At 38.7% G+C, this 19,541-nt stretch overlaps 1 protein-coding gene across 6 annotated transcripts in view; it reads right to left on the reverse strand.

Annotated features, from left to right (window-relative positions):
* The window catches only part of plxnb2a.1 (plexin b2a, tandem duplicate 1), a 232,899-nt gene that overhangs the window by 11,349 nt on the left and 202,009 nt on the right, over window positions 1-19,541 (reverse strand). For all 6 annotated transcript variants that reach the window (XM_041977968.1, XM_041977965.1, XM_041977966.1 and 3 more), the window contains 15 exons: window positions 18,101-18,236; window positions 14,258-14,394; window positions 13,570-13,752; window positions 13,067-13,178; window positions 11,572-11,778; window positions 11,398-11,481; window positions 10,452-10,547; window positions 9,454-9,590; window positions 9,248-9,348; window positions 8,064-8,290; window positions 6,835-7,016; window positions 6,312-6,378; window positions 3,364-3,510; window positions 2,035-2,112; window positions 1,056-1,134 (listed from right to left, as the gene is read on the reverse strand). In XM_041977968.1, the coding sequence (XP_041833902.1) occupies window positions 1,056-1,134; window positions 2,035-2,112; window positions 3,364-3,510; window positions 6,312-6,378; window positions 6,835-7,016; window positions 8,064-8,290; window positions 9,248-9,348; window positions 9,454-9,590; window positions 10,452-10,547; window positions 11,398-11,481; window positions 11,572-11,778; window positions 13,067-13,178; window positions 13,570-13,752; window positions 14,258-14,394; window positions 18,101-18,236 (1,973 nt within the window). The remainder of the gene's footprint in view (window positions 1-1,055; window positions 1,135-2,034; window positions 2,113-3,363; window positions 3,511-6,311; window positions 6,379-6,834; window positions 7,017-8,063; window positions 8,291-9,247; window positions 9,349-9,453; window positions 9,591-10,451; window positions 10,548-11,397; window positions 11,482-11,571; window positions 11,779-13,066; window positions 13,179-13,569; window positions 13,753-14,257; window positions 14,395-18,100; window positions 18,237-19,541) is intronic.

The raw sequence follows: 19,541 nt of genomic DNA on the forward strand, positions 1-19,541 counted from the left end.
TCCCCTAAAACACAAACATCTTAATTATTTCTACAAATGAAATTCTAATATTAACCCACAGTGCTGCAAATTTAAATGACAAAAAATCTTTAAATACAGACAAAAAAAAAAAAACAAAACAAAAGAACTAAAGGCCCTCATCTGGGCACAGACCTCTGCCACTCCATTATAAGTATTTTTTAACAATTTATTGTGAGCATTAGTTTTTTAGTTAGAAGCTCTATGGACAGGCGCAAACCTAAGTCACAACCCGGCGGTCATGTGACTATGACCCAGCTTGCAGATGAAACAACCTCCGCATCCTAGCAGCGTCCGTGTTCATGTGTGCAACTTGTTCTCGTAGTTTTATGTTATTTCCATTGGTTTTTGTTTATCCGAAAAGAAAATTATCCATGATGTTAAACATTTATATTGATACCCTCAGTGCAAAGGCTAGAAAAAGACGAGGTGAAGGAAGTGGCAGTAGGACTGAACGAATGTCTATCCTTCGTCACTTTGTGAAGGAGCTGTTAACGAGAAACATTGTAAACAGTTACCAAACATTTCATGGTATTTTAGTAGTTATACCAAAACAACCATTATTACCTCCACCTTGGCAGAGGAAACAATAAACATGGACAAAAATAACTTGTAAATGTGATGTTGAAATGCATGCAATTTAGGACAATATTTTAGATACATTTGGATAAATGTGACATATTTCTAACTTGTCACATTTCAACACTTTTGTTCGTGGGTATGCTGTGTTTTATAAAAAAAGTTGGCTTGACAATGCTCTACCTGTTACATGGGTCATTATCATCCACATCTTCTCCAGCAGATAAAGAACAGAAGCCAAATGAGGACACATTTTGACAAATGAGGAGCTATTGATTGATCCCAGTAAAGTTAACAACTTAATATTTATGACATGAGCTTTGTGTGAAAATATTATTATGGCTGATGTTACAAAAGCCAATAACAATGGATGTAACAACCCTCACAATAAGCTTGCATTGTATGACCCCGATTCCTGTTTATAATTAGAGTAAATAATAAAGTGTTTTGAATCTTACCGAGTGCAACACTTTCTACTTTGGGTCTCTGTGAATACGGCAGGTTTCTGTACACCTGATCAATGATCTTCTCCTTCACCTGCAGGGCAAAGAATTACAACCTGTTAATGATGGATGCGAGAAGGACATAATGGGATCCATCCATCCATCCATCCATCCATCCATCCATCCATGATAATGAAAAAAAAAGTAATAACATATTATTTTAACATTTTATAGTCGGTTTTTCTGAACAATGACCGTTTCAATACATTGCGAAATATTCTTGTAATGCAGTTTGTTTACAGGACCAAGAGAGTCCATGAAATATTAACCCAAACCATCATACATCCACCTCCGTGCTTCACAGCTCACAGGGAAAAGGAATTCAGGATTAAAGCATGAAGGATGATTTGTCAGAGAAGACAACATTGATCCACTTATTTGCTGTCCACTTTCTGGGGTTTTTGTGCTATTTTATCTGTTCACCCATGATGGGCAAAAGAAATTGCAGCCCTTTGTTAATATCCAGCTAAAATGAGCTCTCAATGAGGAGTCACTTCAGTAGCTGTAATTCTGTGATTTCTCAGTCTTGGGTTACACTTTCCAGTGTTAATTTTTGTATGAAAACATGATGTTAGGAACAATTACTCAACAGGTTTAATGATGTAGAAGTTTTTGTTACAGAAAGCCGAACCATGGCCGTTAAATTAGCTCCCATGCGAAAGTCAAAGATGCACATTTTGATGTCTGCAAATACTAAATTTCCAAAAGTGGAAATATATGATCTGAAATCTCCTGTTTCCTTTTTTTTCTCTGTCAAATAAGCAAATGCGAAAACATTCATATGTATCATCTGTTTGATACAGACAAAAAAAGAAATGTCACCTTGCTGTACAGTTATTTTTGCTGCAGCATTGTTTGATCAATCACCTTAAAGAGAAGATTTGAGGATGCAAATACAAATACACCCCAGAGATCTGCACTCCAACAAACTCACCTGGGTGATGCTGTCACAGTTCAGCACCTTTACTGGTGTCACATCTGGTCCGTGCCCGTGCACCAACACCTGCAGAGTCTGACAAACAACAACACACCTGTCAAACTTACTTTCACCCCAATCTGTTTAGATTTTTTGGTTTTGTTCTTTTATGGACTAACTTTTCTGAAAAGAAGTTGTGTGTTTCCTCTGCAGATGCTACAAAGAGGACATCTTTAGGTGACGCTGTACTTGCATATATGGCTGCTGCTTATACTTTTACATTCTTTGGTATGAGAAACTTCACTCAGTTCACGGTTAATTTAGTACTGTAATGAATCCCCCCCCCTCCCCCATGAAAGCTAGATTACTGTGCTGGTTAAACTGCACAATGGGAAAGCGTCATTAAACCACAGTGCATAGCTTCAGATATAGCTTATCAGTATCCTGCAGTAGCTTCAATAATACTCGGCTGACACAACCTTCACTGCACACACAGATATGTGGCATTACACCCCTAAAAGTGATGAATCACAGTTGGATCCAGCCACATCTGCCATCTCATGTGTGTACAGTCACGCAGATATCTTCCTTTCTTTATTTTTCAGCAGCAGGAGGCAACCAGATCCTGGGCTTTCTTTCTAAATGCGCCTGAGCAGGGTTAGGTCAGCAGAAGCAGTGTATTGTAATACATAAGACAGCTCAGCCTTTCTCTGAGGATGAGAAGCAACAAAAAAAGATATTGGGTCGTGTAAAATATTGCAAGAGATTGCGAAGCCTAATACCAGGGGAGGGCTAAGTAGCTCAGAAATCTCCTACAGAGAGCTTCAAGCGGCTGTGGAGCAACTAGCAAACAACAGCTGCTGCTAAATATTTATCATGAAACCATCTGAAATATAACGGTTAATCAGAAATAAAATGATTGTAATTTTTTTTTATCCTGTCACACAAACGTTGGGGTTGTGTTTGATCAAGCTGTGTCTTTGGAAGGTCATTCCCGACAGCTGCCCAAAATTTGTTTTTATCGTTTGAGAACTATCTCTAAAGTTAGGAGAACGTTGTCTTAAAATGATCCTTCGTGCTTTTTTTCATCTCGTATTGATTATTGTAATTCTGTTTTCACTTGTTTCACTAAGACGGCTCTCAACAGACTTCAGTTAGTGCAGGACTCTGCTGCCAGACTATTGACAAGTTACACATCTCTGCTATCTTATCAAAACCTCATTGGCTTCCAGTCAAATTTCAGATTGACTTTAAAATTTTAGTTTTGACTTTCCGGGCGTTACAGGATCAGGCCCCCTAGTATCTTTACTTACTAAAGATAAACAAAAAGATAATTGTTATACGAACCAGTACAGAGTACTCGACGTCGTCCCCCAGAAGTCCTGTGTCGTTCAGTGTGTACTTGGCTTTCTTCAACTTGGCGTCCACTGGACCCTTTTCCACCTGATGCTTTAAGGCCTTAAACAGTTTGTATAAAGGTTCTCCAGCTGTGTCCTAAAATGGAAACATCAGGGAGTTAGATCCACACTCACTGGGAGTGATATCCTGCTGATATCCAAAGCACCTTTAACTTAGAACCAGTTCTTTATTTTTCCACCACCACAGCTCTGGCTGCAACCTGGTCAGCACCATGTTTAAAATCCAGAACCAGAGTAGTGTCTCATCTATCTAATCCAAGAGAAACCACTACAAAATACTGACTTTTATGTCTTAATTTAGCCAATTATAGTTTGGAAATGTGTGTCCCAACATGTGGTGCACAGAGTGATGTATAAAATCTCAGTTTCTTACTAAATTATAAGCAATGTTTGCAAGAAATTTAGACTCATTTGATGGCACACTGGTGATGATGACATTGGTTATGCACATTCCTGGAGTCGTCGTTGTCCTGCAGCATCCTGAAGCTGAGAAGCTGCTTCATAACTTTTTTTTTTCCCTCCCGAGCATCATGTGACTGCTCTATTTTCCTTTATGACACTGCATCAAACGCCAGCACCTGGATATCAAGACACTTAATCACGTACAATCATGGCTGATATAACATAGATGCAGGAAGACATTCTCAGAGAAGATGACGAAAAGAAAGAGAGAAAGAGGAAGAGACAACATAATACAGACTTTTACTGGCTGGCGAGAGCTCAGAGAACAGAAAGGATGCCAAATTAGCTGTCAATAGTCTGAAATTCTGCCAAACTTCAGAATTATTGCTTTAAAGAATCACAACTCAACTGTGGCAGATTTTTCTCAGTGACACACCACCTACAGATGGCTAATTTGGCATCCATCTTGCATCCACCCTGCACTCTGAGCTCTCTACAGCAAGTAAAAGTCAGTACAACGTTGACTCTTATCTTATGTCTTGCCCCGTCACTTTTTTTTCCTCTCTTCCTCTGATAATGCCAGCTTGTGTTTCTGTGTCCTTAGAGCAACAACCACTCCAGGAATGTACATAATAAATATCACTGACAACTAAATGAGTTTAAGGTCAGAAAGTTTCATAGTACTACTTTAATATCACGTTTTAATTATCAAAACAGAATTTATAAACTGTTGGCAACAACTAGTCACTGTTTGGAAATGACGGCCTGTTTTGCAGATAATGTTCACAAAAAACTGTTGCTTAAAAAATAATATATCCACACAAGCTGTGTTAACACATACTGTGATCTGTGAGATAAATAATCTTTATGCATTGTCCTCCTCAATGGAAATTTATATGGCAGGTCAAAAGTCATCAAAATGTTTAAAGTGACTCTCTGGCTGATGGAAAATCAAAGCAGTACTTATAATGTTCTGGAGGTGGACCAGCTCTGATCTGGGTCTAACAGCAGCACACTGTTAAAAAGGTATTAGTCTGATTTTACTGTATATTTACATGCATTTCCCATCAAATGTCACTTCCCTGCTCTACATGAAGATAAATAAGCAGCATCTGTCACACACAGTCAGCTGTGGAACAACACATTTCAGATCTGCCAACTTCACACTTAATGTGTTATTTGACAGACATTTCAATAACCGCTCATTTAAAAACAAGATAACAGGAGATGAACAGGCTGCATAAAATAGACTTGTGATGCTGCAAAGCTCAGTGAAAGAGCACCTGTTCTGATTAAAGACAAACTGAGGCTTTTAAATTGAGCTGTTTTTATTCTGAACAAGTCTCTGTGCAGGAGGGCAAAGAAATCCTGACACTCTGTAAACTGCTTGTAACACACCCCCTTCTCCCTTTAAAGCTTTGCTGTTGTGCTCAGAGATGTTTTTTCCACCATCTCTGCAGAAATGAATGCAAACAATAAGCAGGAAGATGAAGATAGTTCCTGTGTTTACATAGAATTCAGTTTTTTTGCACACAAAACAAAAGACTTGAAATAAACAAGAGCCTTTTGTGTGGAGGTCCGTCAGACGAGTAGATGGTTCCTCAGTGTTGCTCAACAAACATTTGCATTACACTTGAAGATGTGGCCACAAGTTCCAGACCACATCCAAATGTGGGGCCAGCGATCCATTCTGAATACATCCTGCATCCTGTATGTGTTTATGCCTGTAATTAGAGCTCTTGGCCTCTCATCGGATCACCCAGGATGAATGTTAGCATCAGGTGTAAGTAGGACCTTAAAGCAGCCAGGTGCAACTAACCAAATTCTCCTTCACAGAAAAACACTCTCTTCTGCAAATTGATCCATGAACATTTTACCATCTGTGCAACCTGCAAATGTAAAAATTTTGCAGCATTTTACAACATATTTAATTGACAAGCTATTTTTAATGAAGTACCAGCAAGTACATACAGTTCTGTTGTACTTGCAAATTTGTATATCTTTGCAAAATTTTAGTTATTTAGAGTGAGTAAAATGAGTTTATTCGTTAATATTTCATGCTAACATACAGCTTAACATCATCTGTTTATCCTATAAAAACATTTTACTGCCTTTAGTTTAAATCTGACAGGATTAAAAGGAGGATTTATAAACTGGTCCAATGGACAGTATGATTTAATCTGTGATGAAAACCTGATCTGAAGCACGGTTTTTACAACACGTAACATCAGCTGCTTCCAGAATCCATTTTCCAATAAAATCCCAATTGGCTCAAAACACACAGAGGTGACAAACATAATGATTTAGGTTCATGTTGGAATAAGAGATGTGGGAAAAAAGTTTGAGTCAATAATATATGATAGAACAAAAAAAGGAGGAAAAGCAGACAGGAGAGATGGATTTAAAAAAAAAAGAATTAAAGACAAATTGAAGGAAAGGAAAATACAATACAGAATAAATAAAATAATCTGTTACCCTGAGAAACTGATACAAGCAGATGCACATCCAATTACAAAGCATCCTCTCCACCACCGTCTCCGACCTACACACAAGAGACAACAAACAAAAACATTAAATCTGTGCAGATACCTGGAGAACTCACTGTTCCACCACTTTAAACGTGTAATAACATAATTCTTATTCTTTAGGATACAGCTGGTAATGGATTCTGCCTCAGTTAGGCTTGGCAGCAGGAGGCAAGATGTTAACAGTGAGATTCAGATTTGAGCCTGAGCAGACGAGCTGAGGGAGCACTGACCCATGTGCAGTCTACAGCAGTTTACAGCTCAGACCTTCTCCATGGATCAATGCAAAGGCTATTAGATGTTAAAAAAAACTATATATAAACAGTATATATATGAGGAGAAGGAACATACAAAAAGCTACAAAAAATAATTCCCACAGCAACCAAAGAAAGAACCAGAGAATAAATTAGAACATCATTAAAGCTGCAGGCTGTGTAATAAGATCAGTTTGTTCTGGATAGTTGAGTTCTCACCTCCTGAGCATCAGTTTGGGGTTTTTGTTTTTCACATGTTCGTCCATCAACTCCAGCAGCAGCGTCCTCATGATGTCCGTGTAGTACTCCAGTTTGCCATGCAGCGCCACCGTCAGGAGGGAAGCAAAATAACCCCGAGACCTGGCGTTGAAGTCTGGACGGCTCTCTAATGTGCGGATGAACTACGTAACAAAACAAGACTTTATGTGAGTGCAAGAATTTTGTTTTATAAGTAGAAAAATTTGAAACAGACCAAAAAGCTTTCAATTTTTTACCCCCAATAATCTACTATGAAAATAGTAATTAACAAGTTTGTTTTAAAAATTTACATTACTGAAAGTAGTACATTAAAATTAAAATTCAATGATGTATATTTTACTTGTAGTCTAATCATGATTTATTTCATGTCCTTTTCCAAAACTTTATTAATATTGTTTATTTAATTTCTGTATAAATCACAATTCAGGTTGTATCATAATTCAGTTTAAGTAACTCAGAACCAACTCAACAACCAGATCCAGGTCTAAATATATTTGGTCACATGGTTCTATGACTTCATGGGTCTAGTGCAGGGATATGCACATTCAGACCTCGAGAGCCACAGTCTGCAAGTTTTAGATGCTTCCCTGTTTTAACACACCTGATTTAAATTAATAAGTCACTGCGCGGAAACTGATGAGCTGGAGGACTCAAGTAATTTGAATCAGGTGAGTTAGAGCAGAAAACATCTAAAACCCAAAGTACTGTTGTTTTGGGGGAATGGAGTTGTCTACCCATGTTTTGGAATGGAAGATGGGGTATTTGACCTTTTGTTGGCAAATGAAACAGCTAAATAGTTATATATATAAATTCTCTGACAAAAGTTGCTAATTCTTAAAATAAATAAATTGGTAAATGGATAACATAATTGTACAAGTGCATTTTTCTTTTGGCAATTCAGAGATTCTTTGAGACATTTACCATCAAAAGTACTACTTTAATCTTTGATTTTATTGTCATTTAAACATCTATCATTTCAGATTTAGACTGGTTTAAAATCAAAATTTTATAGCAGGAGCAGGGGGTTCAAATAAATCTAAATAAATAAATGAATGTGAGAATAATTGTGACTGAGTGAGAGAATTTGCAAAAATAATGAGACAAAGAAAATAATTGTATGAAGGAGGAGAAAATAACCAAAAGGACAAAAATAAATATCTTCAGCTTCTTCAGTTCAGCTTCAAACTCACATTGATGAGAAACGTTTTACTGTTCAGCAGGTTGGAAAACTGGTTCAGCGCCTGAACCACAGTGAGCCTGCGGGGTTCTGGGATTTGTATTCTTCCTGTGATCATGGGGTCATTAGCGCCATCTTTGGATGGCAGGAAGAAATTTCGGTCTGTGTAGGTTTTGTAGTCCAGGAAGGGAATTCGACCTTCGCTCATATCGGTGATATCCCCCATTTCCATCATCAAATCTGATAGAGAGAGGGGGAAAAATTATCACTGACATAGGAAAAATGTCAACATAAGAGTGTTATATTTACTTGACTACACATCGTAGCGGCCAAACCTTCCAATTTTAAGTGAGCATTAGCACTAAGTTTGTACAGAGTTTTGTCTAACATTAGCAACATCACCGTGATTTTATTAAATATTTTTCCTTTGGTTTCCCCTAAAATGCAAAAAAAATATATATTTAAACAAATAAACAAAATAGTTAATTACCATACTTAACTTAATAACTCTAAAATGTATGAATATATATTTTCATGTTTCTACGTCGTCATCTGACCACAATGCTAAGATTTGTTAAGTCTCTTTCAACAGTTCCATCAAACATTAATTCTCATGTACTAATCCATCAACTAATTATTCAAGAATCTATTAAATAGCATTTTTCATCAAAAATAAATCAGGTAAAAACTAAATAAAGTCAAATAGAGACATCTTCCAATAATTCTTGAGCTAAATACAGCTAAATCCCTAAGCTAGCTTGCTCACTAGCACATTAAGCTAGCTGGTTGTCAGTGGTGGAGGGCAAACTTCAGCAGTTTAGAAACCTTCACATGGACCTTTGTGAGCTCTTAGTGAGGAGAATATCAACTTATTGCTTTCTATTAAACATCACAGCTTTCTGGGAATCAAGTTTGAGTTAAATATACACAATAAATCAATTTGTTTTGGTTAAAGCACATTTTTAATTTTATTCTATTCTTATTTTTTATTTCTCTTTCTTTTATTATTACTACTATTATTATTACTACTACTCAAGTTTAAGTGTTTATGTCTGACACCTTATCAGAGGATGCTTCTCTCTAAATTTCAGTGTGTGCTCTTATACAGTGACAGGAAAAGTTTCTTATCTCATCTTTCAGCCAGTATTTAGTGATTTCAGTCGTGAGACATCTCAGCTTTCAGGTGAGAATCCATACCTGTGAACTCTTTCTTGCAGCGATCTCTAACACTTTCCTCCAGATTTGCCAGCTGATGTTTAACTTTCTCATATTCCCGCTCTGCTTGCTGACTCTTCCTCCTGTTCATAAACACACACATAAAAGATGCAGACCGTAAACATTAAAAATAAATAAATTCAGCTAGCAGAACATCAAAATTGCCCTTTTCAAACACATTAGCCCACCTGTAGCAGTAGACAGATACAGCGATGAAAAGCAGCATTGGCACGATTACTGCAGGGATGATTATAGCGAGAGGAATGTCGTCTTTCCTGGCGTAGTAGACCGAACCCACCGTCCACTCGCCATGACCAAACTTCACCTGGAGAGACAAAAAAAGGATGCTTTTTATTTATATTCAAAGTGATTACACTCTCCTGCATCTTTTCTTAAAAGAAACAAACATGAAAATTTTCTAAGCAAAAGATAATTAAAGGGGAATCTGTTTCATCACCAACAAGAAAGAGTTGATTTACATCTGATTTTTATTTGGTCTTTAATATTCACACTTTAACGTAGCACTATGTAACTTTCTCACCCTAAAAATGTGTATTTCTGATTCATTTTAATGGCCCGGTGACATCTATTACATATACTCCTGGAACTGGTGCTTCATTTAAATCCATAAATCTATTTTCTTTTATTATGTACATGGTATTAACTCTTAGGTATGCAAAGCCGATGACAAAATCTGTCTGTTGTGCACTCTTGTATATCTCGTCTAAACTTGTGGTTGTGCTGCCTTCTTGGCCAGGTCACTATTGGAAAAGAGATTTCTAATCAAAACAGGGTTTTATTTGGTTAAATAAAGGGAAAAAAATTAAAAAACATCTATAACAATGTTCAGTGAGCATCTTTTAATTATTTTCAACATTTGACTATGAAAAAATACACAAGTTGGAAACACCAGGAGTCTTAATAGCGTTTACTTTTCAGGTTTCCAATGAAAGCAAATAAATATTTGAAACATATATTATGTGTGTGGGAAAGATAATAAAAGATGATGAACGCTTAATTATCTAATGTTCTTATGAGGAGGGGGGGAAAAAACAAAAAAACTGAAGGCTAATTCTTTTCTATTAACTTGTGTTATGGCCAAGAACTGATTAGATTAGCTTCAATTCCCTTAAAGGAAAATTGATAAATATTTAGTTGACGAGATGAGGATAATGTATGTGTTTACCACAAGGTCCAGCAGGTCGTTGGTCGTGTCTCTGCGCTGGCGTTTAGATTTGGCTCTGGGCTGTGAAGAAGGAGCTTCTAGGATCAACTTATCATCCTGTACAGAGAGGACAGAAAGAGGAAATGAAGAGTCAAAAACCATAAAGATGGATGATCTGTTAAGATTTTGTTGCTTTTATTATGTAGTAGCTAGACAGGAGAGATGGTAGGAGAGAGGGGGGAGTGACATGCAGCAAAAAGCACCAGGTTGGGATTCGGACCTGGGCCAGCTGCGCTGAGGACCTAAGGACTTTGTACACGGGGTGGCTGCTCTACCAAGTGAGCTCTGTAAAAAAGTTCACAGTGATATCAGTTTTTTTTATTTTTGGAAATAGAATATATTAAAACTTTCAAGTGTTGTATGTTGCATCAACTAAAAGGGGATACGGCAAAACTAAAGAGAAAAAAACTTTAATGAAACTTTGGTCTTCTGAGTTTTCCTCAGCTGAAGGCAGCCACTGCTTTGCTGAGAAAGAGAAACCATGAAGGCAATATATTTATAGATGTGCTTGAACATTTCGGATCAGAGCTGGAGGTGTAGAAGATTCCTGCTTTTGTCAGATAACATCTTCGTGGCCGCCGTCACTGAGAGTCGCTGCCTGCACAGATTCCCTTTTATCTGAAAGCTGATTGATTTTCAGAGCACAGATCAAGCTTTAAATGTGGTCGAGTGCTGTGTTTCTGGAAGTCTGGGATTCTGTAGCATGACAGCATCACCTGCCAGACACATTTTAAAAAGAGAATCCAGCTGAACCAACGCTGCTGCAGTTTTAGACATGAATGATGTGAGTGTGTCACATCCTATCCTTTGATAAAATGTCAGTATCGGCTCCAAATTCACGGCGTAAATCCATCATGAGGCCATTATAAAGCTCTTCAGGTTCTTTTTCCTAACAGACTTTGTTTACCTGCAGTATGTTAACGTGACAGGAGGCATCTCCAACAAACGCCTGGGCCTCATGTGCCGTCATCGCTTTGGAGAATCCTCGACCCTGATGACAGCAAGACAAACACAAAAAACTTAACAGACGGCAGAGAAGACAGCGACACTAACAAGTTCAAATTTCACCATCGATCCTCACAGTCACAATGATGATGCTGGTCTCTGTGATGACGTTCTTGTCCAGCTTGTTGAAGGTGGGGTCGGGGTGATAGACAAAGTTCTTCAGCTCCTCTATCACGTTGTCCAGATGGAGGGTCATCCTGAGGGACTGGAGGTCAGGGAACTCCACTGCTGGGGAGTCGAACAGCAGGACAGTGTCGTTCTTACTGACGGCCGTCTGGACAAACTGACGGGGACAAAAAAAAAAAAAAAAAAAATTTAAACAAGTTAAAGCAAGTTTTGTGTCAATGTTCATTAGCTCAAAATACTGAGATTATAAAAACTATCATTCCTTAATGTTATCATTAAGAGAATTAATATTAATTATTTAAAACATGTAATAATAAAAATTTAATAATTTAAAATAATTAAATAAGATAAAAATAATTTTAAAAAGATCACAAAATATAACAATAAAAAGAAAGAAAAAACAAAAGTATGATTAGATAAATACTACAAAACAAGAAAAAAATACCAAATATATAAAGAAACAGAAAAAAATAAAAGCTAAAAAAAAAAAATATATATAATAAAATCAATCTGCGGAAAGTCTAAGTGTATTTCTGCAGGTTAACTTCTTATTTCCTCCTCTTTTCTTCCCACTGAGTCCCACCTTCTTGCTGAACCAGACAGCAACTTTTGATGAAGTGACAACTTCACCTCCTCTTCCTCCCCGAGTCCTTCATGACAGACTCTGTCACTTGAAACTACTCAACAGTGAAAGGAAAGCGTCACCCACCTCTTCCCAACTTTGGTTCACAGAGGAGAACTGGCAGCTGGATTTCCAAACTTTAGATTCCAGATTTTTACAAATCAGTTGTCAAGCGACCACCAATGTTTACTGGAGAAATTCATTAAACTGCTCTGAAATCCAGTTCTGATCATTTATGACTATGTTGCCCCATATTTGCCACAGGATTGTAGCAAATATAATACATATACATATATATATATATATATATATACATATATATATACATATATATATATATACATATATATATACATATATATATATATACATATATATATACATATATATATATATACATATATATATATATATATATATATATATATATATATATATATAATAGCTCATATACCAATTTCTACCCAAACAGTTCAGAGCATTTTAGTTAAACTTATATTCTGAAACAGGAAACAGAAAAAACTACCACCATCGCTACCCTAAGAGAAAGTTCTCATCACCTGATTTTAACGCTCGTCTTCTAGTTTGGAAGTTTTGTTATTGACTGAATTATTTTTCTTTCCAATTAGTTTCATATTTTTTTTCCCTAAGAGCCAAAATAATGAAATTGTGAGTGTACTGTCTGTGAAAACTCTCAAATGTCCCTTAAAATGTGATGAATGACCGAACGGGGACTGGTTTTTTGGTGGTGGAAAAGGAGGCGGAGCCTCAAAAGGAGAATGCTTTTATCTTCACACACATCCATAATAAAACTAAGTTTTACCTTTGCAGATGAGTTGTTCTGTGAAAACTCGTCAGAGGACGGCTGGACCTTCATCATGGCTGACTGGATCAGATCAAACCCACTTCCTGTCACCACAATCCGTCGGCCGCCACTATGGGGGGAGATGAAGCACATTCCTTCACACAGTTTTCTCAGTTCCTTCATTTTTAATACATTGGTTTCAAATTCGGAGAAATTTATGTTTCCTCCTCTTGTATTTGATGGTCAAACTGAGTTTAAGGATGTTTATATATATTTATATCTTTGACTTTATTTGCTTTGCACCACATATATACAAGGAGCCAGTTTAAATTTAATCTAAAAGGGACGATTGCCTGTTTGAGGAAGTTAAAATTAACTAAAACAGACAAGGAAACTTGTAATTTAAGCCTTTAAATCAGTCTCATTCATCTGTATGAACATGAGCTGCTTCATTTTAATCTGTGTGAACGTCTTCATTGACCGAACCATGAAACTAAACAAGCATGTAAACACACACTCACCACATGAAGCTGGCTTTGGGGCTGTAATCTGTGATTTTGGGGTTTTCATAGTACTGGAATGCAGCTTCCACGTCTTTGGAGGTGTTATTTCCGTACCACACTGTCACTTTCAACTGGTCTGAGGGCACCTTCAGGACACGATACTTGCCGGTTTTGCAGGTGATCATTTCGCCAAATGAGAGGCTGAAGAAGAGTGAGACAGGCTGTGAAAACAGGCTTTAAAGTAGCACTATATAACTTTACAGCTTTAAAAGTTTCTGACTTGTTTTGCTTAGACTGTGACATTCATTATGTACATTCCTGGAACAGTCGTTGCCCTGCAGCATCAGAACGCACTTCACATTTTTTCCCTTTCCTTTGCATCATTTTACAGCAGCATGTTCCTTCACGTTAGCGTGTTACATGCTAGCAGCTGGACATTTTGAATGCACATCATGGCTGATTCAGCAAAGAAACGCAAGGCGGCATTATCGGAGGAAGCAAGGAAATAAAAAGAGAAAGAAACAGAGCAAAAGGTAAGACAAGCGTCAACATCAAAATGACTTTTTCTGGCTGTACAGAGCTCAGAGAAGAGACAGAATGCAAGATGGATGCTGAATTAGCCTTCATTAGGGCCACATCAGTGAGAAAATATGTCAAAGTTCAGTGGTCTTGCTTTAAATTCTCTTAAGTTAATATAACCGCTTACACTTCACAGGGAATATTTCCGACAGTGACGCTGATGTCGTCTTTTGTTGCCGTGTCCAAGTTATTTCCTTTGATGGTGATCACAGTTCCTCCGGCTGCAGGGCCCTTTGACGGTGTGACAGACTTTGGTTCGGGGTCCTGGACGGAAAACAAGAAATGAGTTATTTAGTCACTCGGTTGCTTAATAAACAGTTTGCTAAGAGGGCAACAAATGTGTTTTAAACATCAGCATCAATCTGTGTGAAGAATAATGACCCAGTCAGTGAGTGAGAGAGCAGCTATGGTCGTCTGTAGAGGAAAAAGAAAAGCTGAATTTAAAGTGAAGAAGTTTGTTGTGTGCTTAAATATCTGGCTTGTTGGTGTTTCAGATTTGTTCCTGCTGTTTTAGTTTTGAGAGCTGCAAACACAAAAATAAACATCCCCAAAGAGAGACGAACTCGCTACAGCTCCTGGCTGTCTGCTCCGCAAGCAGAACAAAACAAAACAGGAGGTGGTAGACACTGCAATATATTTGGTGTGTGAGTCTAAGAAACTGCAGACACTTATGTGTTCAGGAAAAAAATAAACAGGTCTTAACACGGGGATCTATTTTAGAAATTCTAAAAAACCAGAAGGAACAAACCAGTGGTCTGGCAGAAACTGGAAAGGTCCTCAAAGATCATTTATCAAAATGTATTTTAATATTATAATCTAGAAGCAGAAACAGCACTGATTATAACAGCTTTTTATTTTGTGTCTCAAAATTGTTTTTGCAAAGCAGATTAATACTGTTGCGTCTCCACCAACACATTTTAACAAACAATAGCATAACATTACTTTAGGGTGGTTTTAGCCCCTTTTTGGAAGTGTTCGAGTTGTTTCTCCTTCTAGATTATAATATTAATCCTAACAGATAAAAAATCTGTCTCTTTCCAGTTTCTATGTATATGCACACTGCCTGGCCTCCTACTGCATAGCCAGTTATCTTTCAGCTGGCAGCAAGTTATTTTATCCAAACTGATGTAATGAGTAGATTCTTGTTTCCTAAACAACCATGTGGAAAGACCCATCCTGTGTGGAAAAGATGCTAGTCCGTTTAAGAAGGGTCAGATCATTGTCATCAAGCAAAGCAAACATCTAAGGAGATGCAGAAACTACTACAACTGGATTAAGAACTATCCAACTAATTATTAAAAACTGGAAGGATAGGGGGGCAACCATCGTCTTCCAGGAAGAATGTGGTCAGAAAAACATCATGAATGATGGTGATCAGTGATGACTTAAATATTTGGTAAAATCAGAAAGTAAAAAAAACAAACAATAAAACAGTAGACTGGGGCTGTGTTTAATCTGTGATCTACAGGGCCATTACTATGTGGAACATCTTACCAGCTTTAATCACTAATGCACCCGTAAGGCAAGTTTTAAAAATGAGAAACTTCATGTTTGGGGATTCTTGTTACAGAAATGTTTTCATCATAATTTCACTTGTCAAAGCAGTTTTACATCTATTTTAGCTGATTGTTGTGTTTGTCATTCATGGTTTTAATTTGACTCCTTGGCTCCGATATAGTGGATGTTTACTATAGTGTATGTGGGAGAGTAGCTACCACCTGAGTGGCAGCTAATAATGTGAAAGTAAGAACATTTCCACATGAACAATTTGAAGGGAACTCAAGGGACTGAGACTGAACAGCTGTATAGCCATATGAAAAGCACTAATCAGTGAGGCTAACTGGAGAAAAAGGCTTCAACTTGATAGGGAGCATAAGGATTGGACTCTGGAACAATGGAAGAAGGTCATGTGGTCTGGTGAGTCCAGATTTACCCTGTTCCAGAGTGATGGAGCATCAGGGTAAGAAGAGAGGCAGATGAAGTGATGCAGCCATCATGCCTAGTGCCTACTGTACAAGCCTGTGCCTGCATCTGTTGCTGCAGGTGATCAGGTCTAGCTTCAGCACAATTATGTGTCCAAAGAAAGAGGTCAGCTGATACCTGAATTCACTGAATGAGCAGGTTATTCCCCTTTAAACAACTTGAAATTGACTGAATTAGGATTATTGTTTTGACAGTAAGTTAAATCATGAAGCAACTCTTTGTTGAAGTTGTGGTGTTTACAGTCAGAGACAAACTGCTGTTGGCATAAATTAGTTATCTTGGTCTCAGCAGTTCGCTGTAATTAGCTTTTTGTCACCTCAATACAAACAAGCATCATCAACACCATTATTCAAATCATCTGACTGAGCCTAGTTTGAGAACCAAAACAGCTCAGCAGGTGAAGCTTCCTCTGATCAGATTTATTTCTCAGTTTGTGGTATGTGGCGAGAAAAAGCTGCTGGAATTTGAATGGAGTTGCACAGCGTTGCATTTGTATGCAAAGGGGTATTTTTATGCACTGCTGCTTCTGTAGGGAGCAGATTTCCCTACGCTGCGGAGGGAAGCCTTCACTTTGTCACAAACCTTTTAATGTTTCTGGGATTTGATCTGTGGGGTCTAAAGTAGCTGTGACATGCAATCTTCTGTATTGCCTCAGAAACGTTGATGGGGTGTGCGCGCGGTGTCAGCAGCTGTCATGATGCCAGATTTAACCATTTTTAAAAACTCCTGACAGCTGAACCAAAATTATTAGAATTATAGTCGGTGTTCCTGATGGAAAAAAAGGGAGAGGAAGTTAAATTTCTGTCTAAATGGAGATGACGGAGCACTATGAAACAACAAGTCAAGTAAAATCAGGGATAAATAAGACAACAGTATCCACCCTGTACAGCTAAACCTCTGTTATTTTCACAGCTTTTGTTGCTCTGTGGATGAGCTGAATAATTCACAGATTTGATGATAGATTCAAGTATTAAGGCCCAGAATAGTTACAACTGTCTACGTCACCTCCAGGATGAGGCTGAGCAGCTCCTCAACACTGGACTGTTAAGACTACTTAAACCTGCATCGTTGAAGTCACATGTCCAAAATATCCAAAGCCCACAAATAACCTTTATTCCAAACTATCTGGAGTCCATTATTCTACAAGAAAGATTTTGTGCAAGTGAAAAAGATTCAAGATATCTGACAATCTTCTAGGGAGTGGATGTCTCAACAAGTTCAGCCCAAGATCGGACCGTTTAGAGAAACTACAAAAATATCCAAAAGCTACACCTCAGACTCAGTGAGCATGTAAAATCTTAAAGCTTATGATAGTCTAATTAAAAAAAAGACTAAACAAGTATAACTTGTTTAGAAGGGTTGCAGAAGAAGGCCTCTGCGCTCTAAAAAGAACATGGCAGAAAAGTACAAAACTGCATCTGAACAAACCAAAAGATCTAAGGAACAATGTCCTTTGGACAGACCAAAGTGGAGATGTTTGGTCAGAGTTTACAAAAAACCCAACACAGCTGAAACTGGCTCAAGCAACAGGACAATGATGCCAAACACAGCAGCAGATCTACAATAGAATGACTAAAAAAGATAAAAGAATCAAGGTGTAGACATGGTCCAGTCAAAGTCCAGATCTCAACATGACTGAAATACAGCGGTGGGATCTTCACAGAGCTGCAGAAAACCAATGCTGCAAACCTCCCAGATCTGAAGCAACGTTGGAAAGAAGAGAGGAACTAAATCCCTCCACAACCATGTGAGAGACGTCATACAGAAAACCCTCACTGCTAGTTATTGATACTAAAGGTTTGTGTTAAATACATATTAAAATAGTCTGTTTCATATATTTATCTGAGGATGTTTTTACTCACTTTTCAGAATTGGTAACAACCAGATAATTTTTTTTCTTTATGTTAAGTTTTTTATGTAAAGTTGTAGGGATGGTATTCAAGAACACACGCCCTCTGAAGCAGGTTCGGTTTCCTTTCAGACTCACCCGATATGTGAAGATGACCTGAGATACACCTTTTCTTCCCCCCTCTACTTCTATCTCCACTGCTCCGCTGTTGGGTGTTTCCAAAGGGAGGTCGGACGGAGGGACTTGCTTTGCTGGGCCGATCCTACAGACCACACTGTGGAAAGAATGAAAATCAATTAATGATGCATCATCAAAGACCTCCAATTATAAGCTAGAAAAATGATAAATGTCCTTAATATGCAAGTAAAAAGCCCTTATAAAGATTAATTATGTGTTTGATGTGACACAAAATCTCTTGAATTGGTTAAGTGATTAATAATTATATAAGAGTCAATCTGATGTTGATACAATTATGCAAGTCATCTAGTTTAAAAGCTAAAATCCCAAAATAAGAAGCAGCACTGACAGGTGAGAGGTGATGTTCAGTTCTCTTTCATAATATTCCGCTCGATGTCTCACTATGGGATGCAAGCCTCTCTGCAGCCCTCAGAAGCATTAATCTCATTACGCCAACCCTGATTGGCTGATGAACGTGTGAATGTATCCGTCCGCATCATGTAGTGCCATCTGCCTTAAATAGCTCATGCGGACGGACCAACTCATTCAAAAACCTCTTCTCACTCGGAGCATATCTCGCGTCCACGGCTAGCTAGCTTAACTGCTCACAGGCTGATCCTTCGGCTTTGGTCGCCGAGCGCTACCTAGCTTGGACTCTTGGCTCTTTGGTCACACCAGACCACAGTGCTTCCTTGCCCCTCCACGGTTCGGTCGCACTATCCTTGTCGCCCCACCACGGCGTCTCGAGCACCGAGTATTAGCACACCAGCTAATTTCTCGGTCTCCCCACAGTTAGCACACCAGCTAGCTGCCTCTATTCCCTGCCTGCACACCAGCTCGCGAGGAATGGAGGCTAAAACCCCTCACACCAGAGGGCTCGGAGACTCTGGGGCTCGTCCCTGTCGTTGCGGGAACAAGATATCGAGCAGAGACCCACATCAGGTCTGCTCGAGTTGCCTGGGGCTGGAACATGCCCGACTGGCTATCAATGTTCCCGGTTCGTGTCAGCACTGCTCGGTGTTCACCACGAAGAGTCTCCGCAGACGGCTAGCCCGCCAGGTTAGCCTGTCTGGGCAGGACCCCTATCTCCCCTCCGCCGGTGCTGAGGTCGAAGAGGAGGAGAAGGGAGCTGCCGCGGTGGTGGTACCGCAGGCTGGCGCCAGCTGGGGCTCCCAGCTCGACTTAGCCGCGGATTCCCCGCCGGAGGAAGACGTCCTGGATTTGGACTACGGGGAAGACGAAGATGTCGCCTCAAACTTCCTCATTTCCGAGGATGAAGAGGAGGACGACGTCTTCGTCACTCCTACCCATGCTGCACAGCATGCGGCCTCCGTTGCTTCTCGGGATGGAGACGAGAGTGGCACACCAGCTTCTCCCCTCCCCAGCTCGGACATGCTAGACG

Source organism: Melanotaenia boesemani, chromosome 23 (genome assembly GCF_017639745.1).
Source record: "Melanotaenia boesemani isolate fMelBoe1 chromosome 23, fMelBoe1.pri, whole genome shotgun sequence".
In the NCBI taxonomy this organism is placed as follows: Eukaryota; Metazoa; Chordata; class Actinopteri; order Atheriniformes; family Melanotaeniidae; genus Melanotaenia; species Melanotaenia boesemani.